At 36.5% G+C, this 18,621-nt stretch overlaps 1 protein-coding gene across 4 annotated transcripts in view; it reads right to left on the bottom strand.

Moving 5' to 3' along the window:
• ATRNL1 (attractin like 1) overlaps positions 1-18,621 on the bottom strand; it is an 857,023-nt gene that overhangs the window by 90,740 nt on the left and 747,662 nt on the right. For all 4 annotated transcript variants that reach the window (XM_034931565.3, XM_008950947.5, XM_003825615.5 and 1 more), the window contains one exon: positions 10,943-11,057. In XM_034931565.3, the coding sequence (XP_034787456.1) occupies positions 10,943-11,057 (115 nt within the window). Of the gene's footprint in view, positions 1-10,942; positions 11,058-18,621 lie in introns of those variants that run through there.

Below are 18,621 nucleotides of genomic sequence, written 5' to 3'. Positions count from 1 at the left end.
ACGTTTGTTGTTTAAGTCACCAAGTCTCTAATATTTTATTATAGCAGCCCGAGGTAATGAAGGCAGCAAACTTCTGTTAAATTCTCCCAAACCTATGTAAAGTAGGACTATTTAATTCATAACCAATTAAAAGTATTTTTTTTTTTACCAATTGGCAGTTTTATATAAACCATGGTGTCAGCTATCATAAAAAAAAATGGAGGATCTCACAAACTTACCCTTAACATTTATTTTATTTTAAGTTCTGAGGTCCATGTGCAGACGTGCAGGTTTGTTACATAGGTAAACGTGTGCCATGGTGGTTTGCTGAACCTATCAACCCATCACCTAGGTTTTAAGCCCAGCATGCATTAGCTATTTTTCCTAATGCTCTCTCCACAACCGCTCTCTCCCCCTACAGGCTCCAGTGTATGTTGTTCCCCTCACTATTTCCATGTGTTCTCAATGTTCAGCTCCCAGTTAGAAATAAGAACATGCAGTATTTGGCTTTCTCTTCCTGTGTTAGTTTGCTCAGGATAATGGCTTTCAGCTTCATCCATGTCCCTGCAAAGGACATGATCTCATTCCTTTTTATGGCTGTATAGTACTCCATGGTGTATATATACCACCACATTTTCTTTATCCAGGCTATCATTGATGGGCATTTTGGTCTTTGCTATTGTGAACAGTGCTGCAATGAACATATGCGTGCATGTATCTTTATAATAGAATTATTTATATTCCTTTGCATAAACACTCAGCAATGGGATTGCTGGGTTAAATGGTATTTCCAGTTCTAAATCTTTGAGGAATTACCATACTGTCTTTCACAACAGTTGACCCATAACATTGTATTCACACCCACAACATTCTTGCTTTGTTGTTTTGTTGCTTCAAAGGCAGCTTGGTTATTGCAACACATTTTGATTTTCCTCTTTGGCTTTGTAAGTTGTCTTGTTGAGTTTTAATTTTTTCCTGTTTTTCTCTTTGAGCACAGTAATTATTAACAGTCAATTCCAGAAATACCAGAAAGAGGTGGCAGGTGGGAAAGAAGAAAAAAGAAAAGAAAAATGTGTTGGTCACGTTTCAGTGCTAGTGGTCTCATTTTTCATTTCCATGAATCCTGATTTGTCATGTGAGTTTGTTTCTAATTGGTCAGTCTTTAAAGTATTTGAATTAACTTTTAAAGTTGACTCTTTTCTGCAGCATGTTTAATTAGCCATTTTCACTATTCTTTAAGCTTCTCATCCTTATTTTCTTTTGTTTCCTTTACATATTAATCAATTTCTCACAATTAAAAGTGACAGAAAGATATATTTAAAAGTCTGAAATGGAAGGACCATCACCATGTCATTTTACAGTGACACTGGTCAGTAAAAGAGAAAGCTTGTGCTGTCCTCAAAACACAAACAGCTAATGGTCTTTACTCATAGCTAAGAAATGAAAAAACAAAACAAAAACAAAAACATTTATAAAGAGCACTTTGATGTAAAAGTTTCCTGGTTTTAAATTCTGACTCCATAATTATTTACTATGTGACTGTAGGCAAGTTACTTAATATCCATGGTTCATTTTTCTCATATATAAAAGAAAAGTGATAACACAGTTGACCTTTGAATAAAATGGGGGTTGGAGTGCCAACCCCCTGTGCAGTTTAAAGTCCCTGTATAACTTTTCACTCCTCCAGAACTTAACTATAATAGCCTATTTTTTATCAGAAGCCTTACCAATAATATAAACAGTTGATTAACACATATTTTGTATGCTGTATATGTTATATATTGTATTATTACAATAAAGTAAGCTAGAAAAAGGAAAATGTTATTAAGAAAATCATAAAGAAGAGAAAATATATTTACTATTCATTAAGTGGAAATAGATCATTATAAAGATTTCTATCCTAATTGTCTTCATTTTTGAGTAAGCAGAGAAGGAGGAGGAGAAGGAAAAGGAGAGGCTGGTCTTGGTGTCTCAGGGTGGCAGAGACAGAAGAAAATCTGCATATAAACGAGCCCACACAGTTCAAACCCATGTTGTTCAAGGGTCAACTGCACATACCTCACAGCAAGGGCCCCCAACCCCAGGCTGCATACATGTACCAGCCTGTAGCCTACTGAGAACCGGGCCTCACAGCACTCACAGCAGAAGGTGTGCAATGGGTGGGTGTGAGCGAACATCACAGCCTGAGCTCCGCCTCCTGTCGGATCAGCGGAGGCATTAGATTCTCATAGGAGCACGAACCCTATTGTGAACTGTGCATGTGAGGGATCTAGGCTGCAAACTCTTTGTGAGAATGTAACTAACGCCTGATGACCTGTAGTGGAACAGTTTAATCCCAAAACCATCACCCCTGCCACTGAGCCCCAGGTCTGTGGAAAATTGTCTTCCACGAAACCCGTCCCTGGTGCCAAAAAGTTGGGGACTGCTGCCCTGTAGGGTTACAGTAACTCAAAGGACAGCATGGTGCAAAGAATAGATTCACAACAAACAGTATGTATGGCTTTTTTTTTTTTTTTTTTTTTTTTTTTTTTGAGATGGAGCTTCGCTTTTGTTGCCCAGGCTGGAGTGCAATGGCACGATCTCGGCTCACTGCAACCTCTGCCTCCTGGGTTCAAGCGTTTCTCCTGCCTCAGCCTCCCCAGTAGCTGGGATTACGGGCATCTGCCACCAAGCCTGGCTAATTTTTGTATTTTTAGTAGAGACGGGATTTCACTATGTTGGCCAGGCTAGTCCTGAATTCTGACCTCAGGTGATCCACCTGCCTCGGCCTCCCAAAGTGCTGGGATTACAGGCGTGAGCTACCGTGCCTGGTCTTCCAAACAGTATGTTTTAATGACTACACCAACAATTGATGCTTTTTATTTGCCAGTTATCTTTTGTGAGGTTATCTGTCCTGAGTATAACTAATATGTGGACATTTCCATAAGATTCAAAGTAATTTATTTTTCTGGTCATAAAGGGTAGAATTGAGTTGGGCTCTTTCAAACTTAAATAAAATAGTTTAAAAAATTACTATCCAAGGAATAAATCAGTGTTCAAATCATGAAAACAGAAGATCTCTATGATAGGTTTCAGACATGCTACATTGGAAATATAAATTGCTTTACTGTTTTGTGTCATCTTTCACTAATATTCTCATGTTCATTGAACCTTAAAGCTAAACAAGTTAGTTTTCATAGATGTAACCCATTGAAAGTACAGTTTTGGGCTTGATTTCAGTCCCTGAGATACGTAGCTTGATCCATCCTACATGAATTATAAAAACACAAAATCCAGTCTATCGAGGTTATGGGCTTGAAGTGAAACTTTACATCGTAAAGTATACATTTGTGGAGTATACATCTTTTGTACATCTTTTTTGGTGAAGAGTCTCCAAAATTTAAAGATAATTTTATTCATCAATTAAATATTTATCAAGCAACTATTAAGTACCAGAAACTTGTTAGCAGCTAGGGATTCAAAGATAGAATAAGATATTGCCACTGCCTTCAGAGAGCTTACTACTGGGGAAAAAAGAAAAGAACGTAGCAACTCTGATATATGTTAGAAGGCATGGATATATGTTAGAAGGCGTGGGATTTCAAGACAGTGAGGTCACATTTGTATGGAGGGGACTGAAAAGGTCTCAAGGAAGAGGAAATAGCATTTGAACCAGGCTTTGAAAATAAGCAGCCTAACACAGGGGATTTCAGGTACAAGAAACAGCAGTATGACAGACCACACTTACACTCAGAGAATCGTAAGAAAAATACGTATGGAATGATAGGCCTAGCAGCAATCACAAAGATATTTTATCTAGTCATTTTTCTCATGTTATACATGAAGAAACTAAAGGTCTGAGAGTTTAAAATAATTGTCCAAGGACCCCCATGTAGCCAGTGGTGCTGTGCAGGTAGGCTTAGGACTCTGAGGGTGCTAAACCTGGAAGAGAAGTTGAGGAGAAGTCAGAGAGGACCTTTCATTCCAGAGTAAACGTCTGGACCTATTTCAACAGGCAATGAAAAGTCTGCAAAGGTATGAGGAAGTGATATGATTAGAGCTGTGCCTTCCTTTGGGAGCAACCCAGGTGAGAAGCAACCACTCCCAGAACAAAGCATGGAGGGAATAAGAATGGAAAAAATAAGATGTCTTCTCTGTCCGCTCCAGGGATAAAATCTATAGAACTTCACGAATACTGAGATGTAAAAGGGCACAAAGAGAGAGAAGACAGGCTAATTTGAAGGTTTCAAACTTGAGCCATTCTGAAACAGACTTTACAAAAACAGACAAGTCAGGAGAGAAGAGCTGGTCTGGGGAATGGTGGGAAGTGACAGAGGAAAGGGGGAAGGAAGGCTCACTTTACATCTGAAAGGGAGGAAATCCAGGTTGAGATGCTGCTGCTCAGCAGGTGAGAGGTGTTGGCTGGAGACCCACAGGATCGGCAGTTAGCTGCAGAGAAGTTTTCCCTAAGTGAGTGGAGAGGTAAAAGAAGCTGGCTAAGGATCAGACCTGGGGGAATGCCTGTAGGCAAGGGGCAGACGAAGCTGAGGATGCACAGAAAGGAGATGCTCTATAGCCATCGCCACTAAGTGAATTCTAAGTGGGTACCTGTGATGGGTCAAGGCACGAAACAACAGAGGAGGGGAAAGTTTCCAGAACGTGGGGAGGTGAAGTGGGGTAATAATCGACAGTCAAACACTACAGAGATGCGAGAATTGAGGAAAGGGCATTTTAATGACTATGTTTATCACTCGATTACTGCTGTAGACAAATATTAAACTTAGCAATTGTCCATCTGTTTTATTTCATCTCTCTATTCTTTGTTCATAGCACTTTAACACAACTTGTAAGTATGAGTTTATTTGCATGATTATTTGTTGAATGTTTATCTCTGCATAGGCTGTAACCTCTATGAGGGCAGGAACTCTGTTTGGTTCACTATAGTATATCCAGTGCTGTCATATAATAGACACTTTTACACATTTCTTGAATGAGTAAGGGTAGAAAGTGGGGATTCACAATAACTGTATTTTGGATACAAGGTAAAATCGTTTCTTCTGTTGATTTTAAAGTCTTTTAATATCAGATATTTTTTGGCACGGAGTCATATTTATTAACAAGAATCTCAGATATTTGTTCTTATCTCTGTTGTTTCCTGGGCTCTCTGCCTAATTTTCTAGTTTATTTTACCATGAATGCCACTTTTTCTTTCTTCTTTGTGAAGACAAATACGCTGCCTATAAACAATATTTGTATTTGAGGTTAAAGGGTAACTAACATGCCAGATTTTTATAATGAAGTTTTGATATAATTCAGTAGTTCTATTTCTTATTCTAGCCACCTCTACCAAAGAAAGTGCTAAGATTATATCAACAGATGTGTTTCTACAAGTGTGAAGATATGGTGGCAGAATTATAAAAGAAAAACAAAGTGTGAAGGAATAGAAATTTCAGAGGCTGCTAGAAACTGGAAATTTGCTTTAAAAAACTGTGTTCAGAGGAGAAAGTACTACATTGTGAGCCAGCAGACCCGGAGTCCATTTCCAATCCATCTCTGAGATTATGGGAAATGTACCTCTCACTGGTAGTATTAGATTCCTCTTACTCAATTCTAAAATAGGGGCACTATAAACCATCTACATCTTTCAAACATGCTAGGAAGATTTCATTAACACAGTTTTAAGATTTTTTTAAATGTAAGGAGCAATGCTAATTATTTTTAGTCACTAATAATACATATGAAAATTAAGTTTCCCAATGGCTCTGAGCAACTGAAAAGATAAATCAAGGTATCTCTCAGAAGCAAGTTATTTGCTCTCCCCACCCCAAACTGTCATGACTTAGCATAATTTGTAGTATTAAACTGTGCAGTGGGGTTAGAGTGAAATGCATCCTAGGAATCTAACCCGACCCCATCATTTTTTACATGGGAAAATAAAAGACCCAGAGACTGAAAGACTTGCCCATGGTCGCATTGCTAGTCAGTGGCAGAGCTAGGTCTAGATCTTAGGGCTTGTGATTCCAAGTCCAGAGCTCAGACATACAAGTTTAATTTCTTCTCCTATGAGTTCATGGGCTTCTTCCTATTACATACACCGAGTCATAGTTTCATGAGCAGATGCGCCACGGCATGCACAGATTGGCATTTTACCAAATTTCTGAAGTCACCAGCAAAGATAAAATTGTCCTTACTACAATAAGCCCACTGCTTAGCAGAGACCCTCTAGGTCCTTCCTCCTTGACTCTGGATTTAAAGCTTTTTTAGGAATAAGGGCTATGCCCCAGTATCTTTATCCACAGGGACACAGTGATGAGGGAGAGTCACACTGGCTAAGGAGCCAGTGGCCCTGGCTTTGAATTCTGGCTCACTCACTCACTAGCTGCATTTACCCTGGGAAAGTCATTTAATCTCTCTAGAGTTTTGGTTTTCTAAATAGTAAAAGTGGGATAATCATCTCCACAGAATCATTAAGAGGGTTACACCAATGAATACATAAAGCGCTTAATATAATGCCTGGTCCTCTTTCCCTCTCCTCTTTTCATTAAATTAAACCAAAGTTATCTTATTGTTATCATTATAAACAAGAAAGACATCCATGACACCGTGGGTAAACTATCATTTTAAACATTATGTAATATTTCTAGATTATTCAAAATAATCTAATCATTCTGCCCAAACTTCTAAGGCTAACGTAGAAAACTTTAGAATTTCAAAACCTTAGACTTTCTAGTAGTATTCTTTTGGTAATGGTATAGTCAATCATATATGAGGCAGGATCATGGCAAAATTCTACTTCCAGTTGTAGCACATAGCTTCTTTTCAGCAGTGGATATTTGGGCCATTGGGATTTTTGATTCAGTGAGAAAAGTTAATCTGCTTCTCATTAGGAAGAATCCACAAATTATGAAATCCATAATCTTCCATCACAAAGTGACAGCAATCATTATCATTTTCAATTTATGCATCTGAAGAGCTCTGTTTACTCTGTCCACATTTCATCTTAATGTGCCTCTAAAACGCTTGGGGACCATGCTGTCCGGGGTGACTGGAGACATGCTTGGTTGTTTAGTGTCATGTAGGAGAGTTACTTAATGTGTCCTGTTTTCATGGAGATGTCAATCTTTCAACCACTTTGAGGTCAGAAGACAAAGTGGCTGCACAGTGAACATATGCATAAACAACAGCATAAATCCCACCTTAACCAAAGAGTCTGGCACGGATTGCAGTGGCTGCTCACAGAAAATACAGAAATGAAGCAGCAGGTTTACTGGGCGGGGGAGCAGGAAACCTAATTAGCCCAGCTCTAGGAATGCCAAAAAGCCTACTTAATATCTTTTGCCTTACTATTCTAAGCCCCCTAAAGGGAGAATTTCTCTCAAGCACCTAAATTTATTGTATTAAAAAGAGATTAGTGTATGGGTAAGCTAAGGGATGAGTCGGCACAGTTTTTCTTTTGACCTCTGGTTAAGACAAGATCCATAAGGAAGGGAGTTCACACATTTCAGAAAGAAACTAAAATGGCCATGTCTAAGCATTACTTGCCACATATTGCTGAAGCAGTTGCTAGTGGAAAGAAAATCAAGTCCAAAGATAATGCTATTTTTTTAAATAAAAAAAAAATCACTAGCTGTTCCTGAAAAGAGATGGCCAAACTAGCTCCTGTGCATTTCTGTCACTCATTTTCAGGGTTGAAATTCACTGTGTGAGAGAAATCCACCATGCTCATAGGATGCTTCTGCCTTTGCAGATCCTCAAGCTCATCCTTCTTAAATGCTCTTATTCATGCCAACAGAGAGTACACATGACACTGACATTTAGTAAGTTACATTTCAAACAAGGAGCCTGATAAAAAAAAAATTTAGTAAGCTACATTTCAAACAAGAAGCCTGACAAAAAAATTTGAGATTATGCAAAGTACTATAAGACTTTTAATCTATAAGAAGACCCTTAATAATGAACGCTAATTTAATAACTGAACAGATACACTAACATTTGGAGAAATAAATAGCCCAATAGCCAAGAGAAGACCCCTGGCACCCTGTCCTTCACACAGTGGGGTTGGGGTCAGGAGTCTGCCAACAAAGCTCCACCTCTACCTCCTCCTCAACTCCCCCAACCTGTCACCCTGCACAAATAGTGGAGGAGGCTCAAGAGAACATAGGGCTTCTAGGAGAGGAATCTGGGAGAGGGTAAATGAATTTGAACTCTGTTGCTCATTTTACTGAAATTAGCTGAAGCTAACAGATTCAAGTGGTTGCTAAAGGTCACATTTCCCAAGTCTCCTATCATTGTCATCATCATTATCAAAATAATTTATTAACTGATTTCTATGTGTAGGGCACTGGGATAAGCACAGGCCTATATAAGGACTTTCTGTGAAGACACAGAATAAACCAAACTTCAGCAATGAGATAACCAGTGTCAGCATTTGGTTCCCAAGAGCCAATATGGTTCCCAAATAATCATTGGAATATATTTCCTCTCAAATATGTGAAGTTTTAATTGGCTGTGCATACACTAAATATTTGGACGAGCACTGAAAAAAATAGTCACTTAGTTCATATATTGGTGTCAGTATTTGCCTTGTTCTGGGAAAACCTAGATGATCATATTGGAAAAATTTTTCTCTACAGATACTGCCTTTTTTCTTGCAGTGAAATCAAGACATTTTGTTTTATTGTTTCCCAACATTTCATTATTAAATATTTAAACATATATCAAAGTTAAAACAATTTTATAATGAATATCAGTATTCCTAGCACCTAGATCCTACCATTAACATTTTACTTTACTTGCTTTATGACATATCAGTCCATCTACCCCTCTTACCCATCTTCCAAATTGATGCAGATAACAGATAATGCTGCAATTTAAAGAGTAGAACCACTGTCTTACTCCTCTAAGAGCTTGAAAAATCTACTAGATTGTTTTTAGAAAACAAAGAACAAGCTCATTCTGAATTATGTACGCAGATACTCATCATAGTTTAATCCTCAGGCTCTGTAAAAAGTATGGTAAGCTATTTCAATCTTTTGTCTAGCTCTATCAACCCTGTAGACATTTTCAGTATTCATCCAAATGCTTGCTTTTGTAAAGACATGGGCTGTTGATTTTAGAGAGGCTCTCTGCTACAAATCATCAGGAACAATTACCTGGAATGCTAGCAGTAAGTATTTTTTATTCTTTTGCTCTATACTCTAGTATCCCCTCTCCCCAATTATTCCTTGAGTGTAGATATACAGTGCTTTCTACGTCTCACTCCCCTCATTTATGATGTTAGTTTTATAATACCTATCTCACAACCCTGTCATGAGGATCACATGTGAAAAACAGAAAAAACATTTTAGAAAGAGTAAAGTACTATGCATATCTAAGATAACATTAACATTAGTAATCATAATGCAGTTGTTAGAAAACACAGCTGAGGTAATGGTTCACACTGCTACTTGTCTCTTTCGTATCAGTCAAAAAGGACTTCAAAGGTTAAAGGGACAGAGAATTGGCAGTTGCCTTCAGTCTGCCCATCTCGTGAAGGATCGAGAAAAACCTTGGTGTATATCACACAGACTTGTTTTCATTAGTGAAGTGTTTGTTTTGGAAATCATCCCAGTTTTAAAACAATACTTCCATTAGCTGTGCAAGTACCTATAATTATCCATCTTATCTGACCAGTGCCAAACTATTTTACTTATTGCATCCCATTTACCTTGGAGGTGCTGAAAGGAAAAGAACAAGACATTCACTCAATGTATGAAAAGGTGCAGAAAATGTTTATTTCTTTGAATAAACATCCATAAATGAACTTTGGATAGAAATTTCTGCAATAAGATATCATCAGGTACCATGAATGATGAATCTGAAGGTGATGGAAACTCTCTGCTCCCATATATGGGAAAAATTCTGTTACATGAATACCTAACGTTTACAAGGCATAAAGTAGTACATTTTCCATTTTTTGTGTCTGGTTGGACACAAGTCAAGAAAGTGAGGAGCAAATTCAAAGCCAAGTAGGGAAGTAAGAAAAGATAAAATAAGCAAGGAGGCTGGTTCATCATCAATTACTGTTATTGAGAACTTGCCAGCTTGCTGGCATTTTATTTTATGCTTAAGGGGAATTGAAGAGAAAAACAGATTTGAAATCACCCTTGCCCTCAAAAAGCATTCATTCCAGTAGTGGTTGGATAGATAAAATAATCAGGAGACAGAAAAATTCAAAATTATAAAGATGGAATAGTATATGCAAAAAGAGAGAAAAAAGTGTGGTCTGTAATTTAAGTATGATTTATATTCAACATTGAGCATGCTTAGAATGTGGACAACACCATCGCAATGAGCAGAGCTCTAAGAGGACAGGTATAATTATCCTGAAATCAAAAACATGCTTTTCCTACAGGAAAAGGAGAATCAGAACAAAGGCTGGCTGTGCCCACCTAAGACAGAGGGTTTCCCTGGTCCATGAACTCCAGCTGGTGCTGAAAGCAATGGCGTATCTTAAACCTACTGAGATGGTTGCATGAAGCTATCATCCTCTGATGCCACTCAACGTTCCAAACATACACGTTCCCTAGTTTGGTTCCACATTCACAAAGCAAATTTCTAATCATATTTATAATTTGGTTTCCAACATGCCACACATACTGGAAGAAAGGAAGCTGGCTGGAAGGGTCTAGAACATGGTGGCCCTTCTAATGAGATTTCTCATTGTAATTCCAGCAATTAATGGGAACATACATACATGTGTGTATAATACACAAATAAACACATATTCACCATGTGTTTTTCGGAGAAACACTGGGAAATCTACCTTTATAACAATGCAGGTATCTAGATAGTTGGGTAAAAGTTTGTATTCTCATAAAATTTTACCATGCTCTAAATTAGAACCTTGCAAAGGTCCTTACTGCGCTATTTAGTGGTATTGTTTATTTCTTCTGTTCAGTCTACAAGTTTTGCTTAACTGCTGAAGGCTCCTCATTTATCATACCTGACTGCCCAGGGGGAGGGGCACCTGATGATCCTCGTGGTAGACAAAGAAACACAGTCAGAACAGCAGCTCTGTTCCCAGCACATGGTTCAATGGCAATTGGCTTGGGTGCCCCCTGAAAAAGAAAACCCACTTTAAGTTTGCAAAATTGACATAGCATTGCTATTTTAATTTTCACCTTATCTATCCTTTAGGTAGCTGTGCTGTACATTCCTAGTTGTTCAGGACACACCATGTGTTATTTTTACACTAGCTCCTTGCACACTATGGATGTGCACTTGGCCTACACTTGAATAAATCAACAAATTTCACTATATTTGACGAGCAGCTTGTGAGCCACAAAGTTATGCAACTTTTGTTCCTTTTTCCCAATTGTTTCCTCTCACCAATGATGTATAACATAGCATAGTTTATCTAATTAAGTGATCACAATTCAAAATATTCTGTTGGCATATCTTAATTTTCTTATTTTTACTGTCTATAGGGTGTACAACATGATGTTTTGATATACATATACATATACATACACAGATACATATACATAGTGAAATAATTACTACAGTCAATCGAAGTAACATATTCATCACCTGATACAGCTACCTATTTTTTCGTGGAAAGAACACCTAAAATACACTCTCTTAGCACATTTTCAGTATACAATACAACAGTATTAACTACAGTCCTCCTGCTTACATTAGATCTATAGACTTATTCATCCTACATAAGTGCAAGTTTGTACCCTTTGACCTACATCTCCTCATATCCTCCCCCTCCCTGTCCCTGGTGAATATTGTTCTATTCTCTGTTTCTATGTCTTTGACTTTTTTTAAGAATCCACATGTAACAGTGAGATCAGGTTGGCATATCTTTAATACTGTTTTAGTGAAATACCTACTTACTAATCACCCATCAATGCCCTTGTATAGATAACTTTAGAAATAACATAGAGTAAATAAATATATAATAATAATAATAGTAATAGCTAGTATTTTATTAAGTTGTTACTATGGGTTAGGTGTTCAAAGTGCATGACATATATTGACTTATTTAAACCCACAACAACTCTGTAACATGAGAACACTGAAGCAAGAGGTTAAAAAAGCTTGCTCGGATTCATATAGCTAGCTAGCAGTAGTTGGGCTAGCACTTACGCTCAGGCAGGCTGCCTCCTGAGTTCACATTCTTAATCACACAATGCAGGCTTATGACGTGTGCATATGCAAACATGCACCTCCACACATGTACACATAAATATATGCACAAGTACACACATGTGTACACAAATCCACATATAAATTTGGAATTAAACACAATGTGATCTTTGGAATAGTGAGGCTATCAGTTTGGCCTAGGAATGTTAGTTTTGGCCATCATTTAAAGAGCTATAGAAGAGACATGGTTGATATATCAAAGCAACATTTCTGAGGAAAGGCAAAATTAAATAGAAGAATAAGTACCACGGCTTTAATTATTAGAACAAATGATTTGTTCAGGTTTTTTTCACTGATGATATTTAAACTTTTCAGAAGAAATACAGACATATGCAGTCATTCACCTAGAATATTCTAGAATACTGCCGTTTCTAGAAAGTTTAATGAGGCATTAAAGATAAAATATGCCTGCTTTCATGTAAAACTTAGACTGAAATTTCTGGTGACAATGGTTTTATGTGGTTATAAAGGATTTCTCCTTTATAGCAACATAAATCTCATGTTTTAAAATTATCTTCATATAGATACATTTTGGGAGTATTCAATATAAAGGTGAAAGTGGCGATGGTGGTGGAAGCAAAGGGCATAAAAATGTTCCAAGAAAATGCTGTAAGCCATGTTGCAATACTTGTATCAAGTTACATGATCTATGGTTTTACACTTTAAAGCTTACATTTAATTTAACAGACTTATTTTTGAAAATGTTAAGTCAAAATCAGCATAAGTACATAGATATTCTCCAGTGATGTAAATATTTAGAGAATAGGTTTGTCTTATTCCAAAGCTAAAAGAAAAATACTATGAAATGTTTCAAATCATATTTACAGGCTACTAAAAGTTATTTTAATTTAATAAATGCAAACAATATGTAAAGGTCAATTGATTAAAATATACTAACAGAACATAAAATAAACTCAAGGTTTAAATGATAGTGATATATTGGAAAAACCATACCTAAGAAACAATCAATCATTTCTACCAATGGGCAAGCTTTTCTTTGTTTTTTCTTTTTAAACTCTCAATGTATTAACTGATACTATTCAGCATATCCAAAGGCATGTTAAAAAAAAACTCGACTGCAAAAATTAGAACAGTAGAATTATATGTTTATATAAAAAAGTTGAGAAACAGTGGGTCTTGGTTTAGGAGATTGAGAAAAACAACAAATGATTCAGTAGTACATCAATTTGATCTTTTTGCCAGGCTATCTTTCTGCCGCTTTTAACACAAGCAGAAAATATTTTAAAACATCAAATCATCAACAGCATCAACGGAGAAAAAAATTAATAAAAAATAACTAAACTTCAGGTGGAATATGCTCTAATTAACACTTTAAACTTCAGAGACTTAGCAACAAATAAGGACAGTGGAGTAGAATATCTCAAACGTGGAAAGGAAATTATGCCTGCATAAAAGCTACTTCTATAAAATCTTCCTTTAAAAAATTACTCTTTCATTCTTAGTTCTACTGCTATTGTATAGAAAACATTCAGAAATTTCTGTATATTGATAAGCTATATAAAAGGAGATTATACTTCTATTTTAAAAAATCAAATTGACTTACAACTTAGTCTATTTTAGGTAAAATAATTTTCATAAAAGGATATTAGCAAAAATGTGAATTATTCATTCTGTTTAAAATATTAGTTACTAGCACAGCTCTTTGATACTTCTGGAAGAAATTCACATAATTTAAAATATTATTTCCAAAGAGTATGTGGCAAATATCACTTTCAATACAGAATTTTATATACAAAAAAACCCAAACAAATCTCTTTATAGCACTTGAATTTTACAACAGAAAATAGCAAAACCCCACAAATGATAATGTTTCTGATACCCTGAGGTTTGGCAGTTGTTTCGTGATAACTACATAACCATGAATCAAAATCATTTCACAATGACATAACATGTTCACTGAGCTGTGCAATTTATCATGTATTTTCCATTGCTGCCTTTCAAAGAGATAAGGCCTGGGTTTGTTTGCCCACAGCACTCAGCAACTGTGATTTACTTCTAGGCATTTTCATATTCGCTGTACTGCAAGAAGCTGGTGTTAGGCTCTGCCAGAAAACATCACTGACAGTTATGTAATTAGCAGTCCCTGTGTATTAAGCCCACAGCACTTTTAAAAAGACTGCTTTTGTTCAGTCTAGTGTTTTTAAAACTGTTGTACTCTTATTTTCAAGTTGCTGTTTTAGGGGCAAAAATTCTATATTAAATGCTTTCTATTTTTCAGCTATTACAAACAGAAAAAAATGTTACCAGAGAAGCTTCTAGAATCATGAAGATTTTCAAGGTATAGTTATTAAAACTCCTAATAATTTGTTCTGAAAATGAGGTGTTCATTTGAGCTCAGGATCAATCCTGGGAAACTGCTGCTACATGAATCACTGCACGTTTGGAAAACATCAATGGGTAAAGCTGGCTACTTGTTCTTCCACTGGCCCTCTCCAATGGCGAGTGAGGGATTCACTTCTGTAAATCACACTGAGACCCATCACTAGAAACCATACTCCAGCAGCTGGGGCTTAACAGAATTATCTGATGTCCTTGGACTAGTCACTACAATTTAAGTGGGGTTTAGTAGAACATTCAAGGACTCAAGATTAAAAAGATGTTACATCCTTTCTCAAAAACCTTTTCAGTAGTTCCAAAGCAGAACTTGTAAACTAAGTCACTTCAAGGCACAGGTGGGTAACACAGTAATAATAGCTAACATTTATTAAGCACTTACTATATGCCTGATGTCAATACCTACCCGATGAGACATTGACTGTTTCCATTTTACAGATGATGAAACTGAAGGTCTAAGAGTTCAAGTGACATAAATAAAGTTGTAGACCTAATAGGTGGCATAACCAGGAATTTGGACCAATGCAGTCCATTTTCTGAGCTTGTATGCTTAACTTTATGCTATATTGCCTGTAATAGGTAGGAAGACTGACTTATCCTCTAGAGTAAGACAATAAAAAGTAGTGGGTACTAACTAGAAAGTTCTTTAAAGACATTAACTCTTAAAACGTGTGCTGATCATGTCTTGGGTCAAAAGAGGCTTGAGCCCAAAATGACATTCCCTACATACTCATCTAATCACATCCTTTATTCTGCACAAGCTCTATTTTTTAGTCAAATTAAGTGCTATTAATAACTGTTCAACAACTGTTCCCAGGGTTTTCAGAATCATCTGTGCCTTCTTCACCCTTAATCTTCCTACTGTCTAAGGCATCCTTCCCACAGGTCTCCAACGTTCCTGATCTTATGCGTCCCTCAAAGCCAACTCAAATGTCACTTCATCTATAAAGTCTTCTCTGATCTGAGATATTTAGTTTCTCCCTCTTTAGTTCTTTAACTTTAACTTTAGTGACCCTCTTTATTTTCTACTTTGAATAACAGCTGGGTAAATGTCTATTTCCCACTGGATCAAGCTCCTTGAGAACAGGTCTGGTTTCTTATTCATCCCTATATCCCCTATGCTCACTTCCTCTCTTTGAAATGTCCAAGCACGGTGCTTGTGCCGCCTTTTTGGGACCTATGTCTCCCAATGTTTTATTATACTTATTGATGTACATGTTGTATAGCCCTGCTTCTGCAAGGCAGATATCATGTTAGATTCTTGTCTTACCTATAGCAACTACTAGAGTGCATTGCACATGGTAAGTGAAAGAGTTAATGAATGAATAAATGAAGTTGTCACAGAGGTCACATGGTGAAATAAGCAACAAGGCATGACCAAGTTTCTCTCCAAATTGTGGATATTAAAGGGATAATAAAACACTAATAATAATAATATGTAACATTTACTGAGTACTTACTAGATGCCAAGTGCTATGCTAAGCTTTTTACATGCATTATTGTATGTAACCTAAACAGCAATCCTATTAGCAGGATACTGTTATTTTCCATTTCCTACAGATGAAGTAATTGAAATTCAGAGCGGTCAGACTGTATTCTCAGGGTAAGACAGCTAGTGAGGGGCAGATCCAGGACTGGAACTCTGATTCTAGAATCCAGGTTTTCAGCCACTATACAATATTACTAAAACATACAGCTTAAGAAGCTAAGGAGTCTCTCATTCTGTCAGCCTGACTATTAATAGTAAAAATCAATTTAGAATACCAGTTATAACAATTATATGCAAATACCTACCCCATTTCTGACTAGTGATCAGAACATATGAGTCCTCAGACCAGCTCTCCCACTATCTAGCTGTGTGATCCTGGGCTTGTTACTAAGTCAGTTTCCCCAACTTGAAAATGAACAGGGTAGGTTGGATGATTTTTAAGGTCCCTTTCCTCTTTAACATTCTGTGACTACGATTTATGGACAACCTCCAGAATCTGTGACATACCAATATCTAATAGTTTGTCTAAGTATGGAGAAATTTAAAATTTCCAATCCTTAGTATTTTTTTCTTCCTGCTCAGTTACTTTAAATGGCACATCTAATTTTTAAAGAACATTTTTATACCATATGATGAATACATCACATAAGACTAAATGGCCACCATCGCATGCCAAAAAAGCAATTAGAAAATTGAATCAAGGAATTAAGGATTAATGTGGATATGTTATACCTGTCAGCAGTAATAAGTATTTTGACAAGAACAGAATAAATTCTGACAGTATGCACAAATACTAATCTGATATATGAGTGAAATATTAAAAATGCAAACAACTACACATTAATCACTGTAACATTTCCCTACTAAAATACTTCTAATGCTATTCTTATCAGAATTCATCTATAAATAAAAATGAGTCTTTTTCAACAGCTTGCATGACTTGGTATTTGCAGCTTAATAAGTGTTTATATTGATATGAAATTTAGTTTTTAGTCACATTAGTAAAATTGAATTAATTTACTGAGTATTGTATTAAGTGAGCCTGATGACTTGGCTTGCAGCTAATCAAGTGTGCTGATTCCATAGGATCAGCAAATACTAAGATTCCAGATTTCAAAAACAGATTCTCTGATTCCATTATTTAGGCTTGGGGAAAAAAATGGAAGCGAAAATCATATTCTTTCCTTATTTACTTTTTGCTTTGCATGAAATGATAAACGAGAAAAAACACATTAGCTGGGTTTACTCAGTAGGAAGGAGAAGAATTCATATTAATAATAGAAATTAAGCTAGTGGACACTCAAAAACAGGGTTAAATTGCATTAGAAGCCAATTCAAAGAGAATAAAGTATTACACGTGGGAATAGGTAAAGGAATAAAACATAATCTTCACAGAATCAGGATGCTGCACTTGAGATTCTGAAGGTATTCCAACCGTAAACTTCATTTTCATATCCTACCAAATATCTCTCCTTGCTGAAATGCCTCCATGTTCAATCTGTGTTCAAAGTTTCTAACTAAACACACACATGTACACAAACACACACACTCATATATACCCATATTTAAGGATTATCTTTATAGTATACTATCTAGATTAACTGAGTTTTGTAGTTATTTTAATTGTGTGGCACTGACTTTGGGAGTAAAGAGGCTGGATTGTGACAGCTTCAGTTTTATCACCTATTTTTCCCTAGGTGTTTAGGTCCCAGAAAGTAAAATGAGACAACACTACCTCTTCTTGAGCTATTATATAATCATGCTTTGCCCTGAGCTGGTTAATAACATGACTGTTAATAGGAGGTGACTCTGAATAGATTATCCTTAAAAGTTGATTCCTGTTAGCATTTTTCAAAACTTTAAAATAGATTTCTATTAAATAATTATCTTAATTAGGTTTGTAACAACCTGTACTTTTCTCCACAGCTCAGTGCAAAAAGCAACCTAACCACTATACTTGATGTATGAGTTTCAAAATTAAGAACATCCTTTCTGGCCTTGAAAGGTACTGTTAAGTGTGAGAGACAACTGTGCCTGCCAAATCAGTCACTTCCCATCTTGCTCATGCCCAGACTTAGGCTTTTTTTTCAGGCCCCTCCATTCACGTAGACTTCTTGCCAACATCTACCATTCCTGCTATATTGGCTTAAATCTCTCTACCTGCAAGAAGCCATGCCAGGTCATGCTAGGCCACTTCAGGACCTCTTTGCTCTACTCTCTTTCAATACTTCTGAGTAAATAATTTTTCCTTTTTAACCATTGAGAGGAAGTGTAACGTGGTGGTTATGAGAACAACCTTTAGCACCCAACTGCCTGGGTTCAAGGCCATGCTCTCATCCAAGCATGAGTTTGGTTAAAGCACTTAACCTCCCTGTGCCTCAAGTTCTTCATCTGTAAAGTAGAGCTAAAAATACCTTACTCACAGTGTTATTATAATGATTAAAGGAGTAATATATATACATGAAGTATAGCACACAGTAAGTACTCAGTAAGTCAGTGATTGTTATTACACCATTCTGTCCAGTTTTCACTTTGCTTTGGAATTGCTCTTTGTTCCGTATGAAGAATATGCTCAACTCAAAAGAAAGATATCTGAGGACATAGACCATATTTTTAAAATCTCT

Source organism: Pan paniscus, chromosome 8, assembly GCF_029289425.2.
Source record: "Pan paniscus chromosome 8, NHGRI_mPanPan1-v2.0_pri, whole genome shotgun sequence".
Classification (NCBI taxonomy): Eukaryota; Metazoa; Chordata; class Mammalia; order Primates; family Hominidae; genus Pan; species Pan paniscus.
The sequence above is the reverse complement of the archived record's forward strand: the minus strand, read 5'-3'. Positions and strand labels throughout refer to the sequence as shown.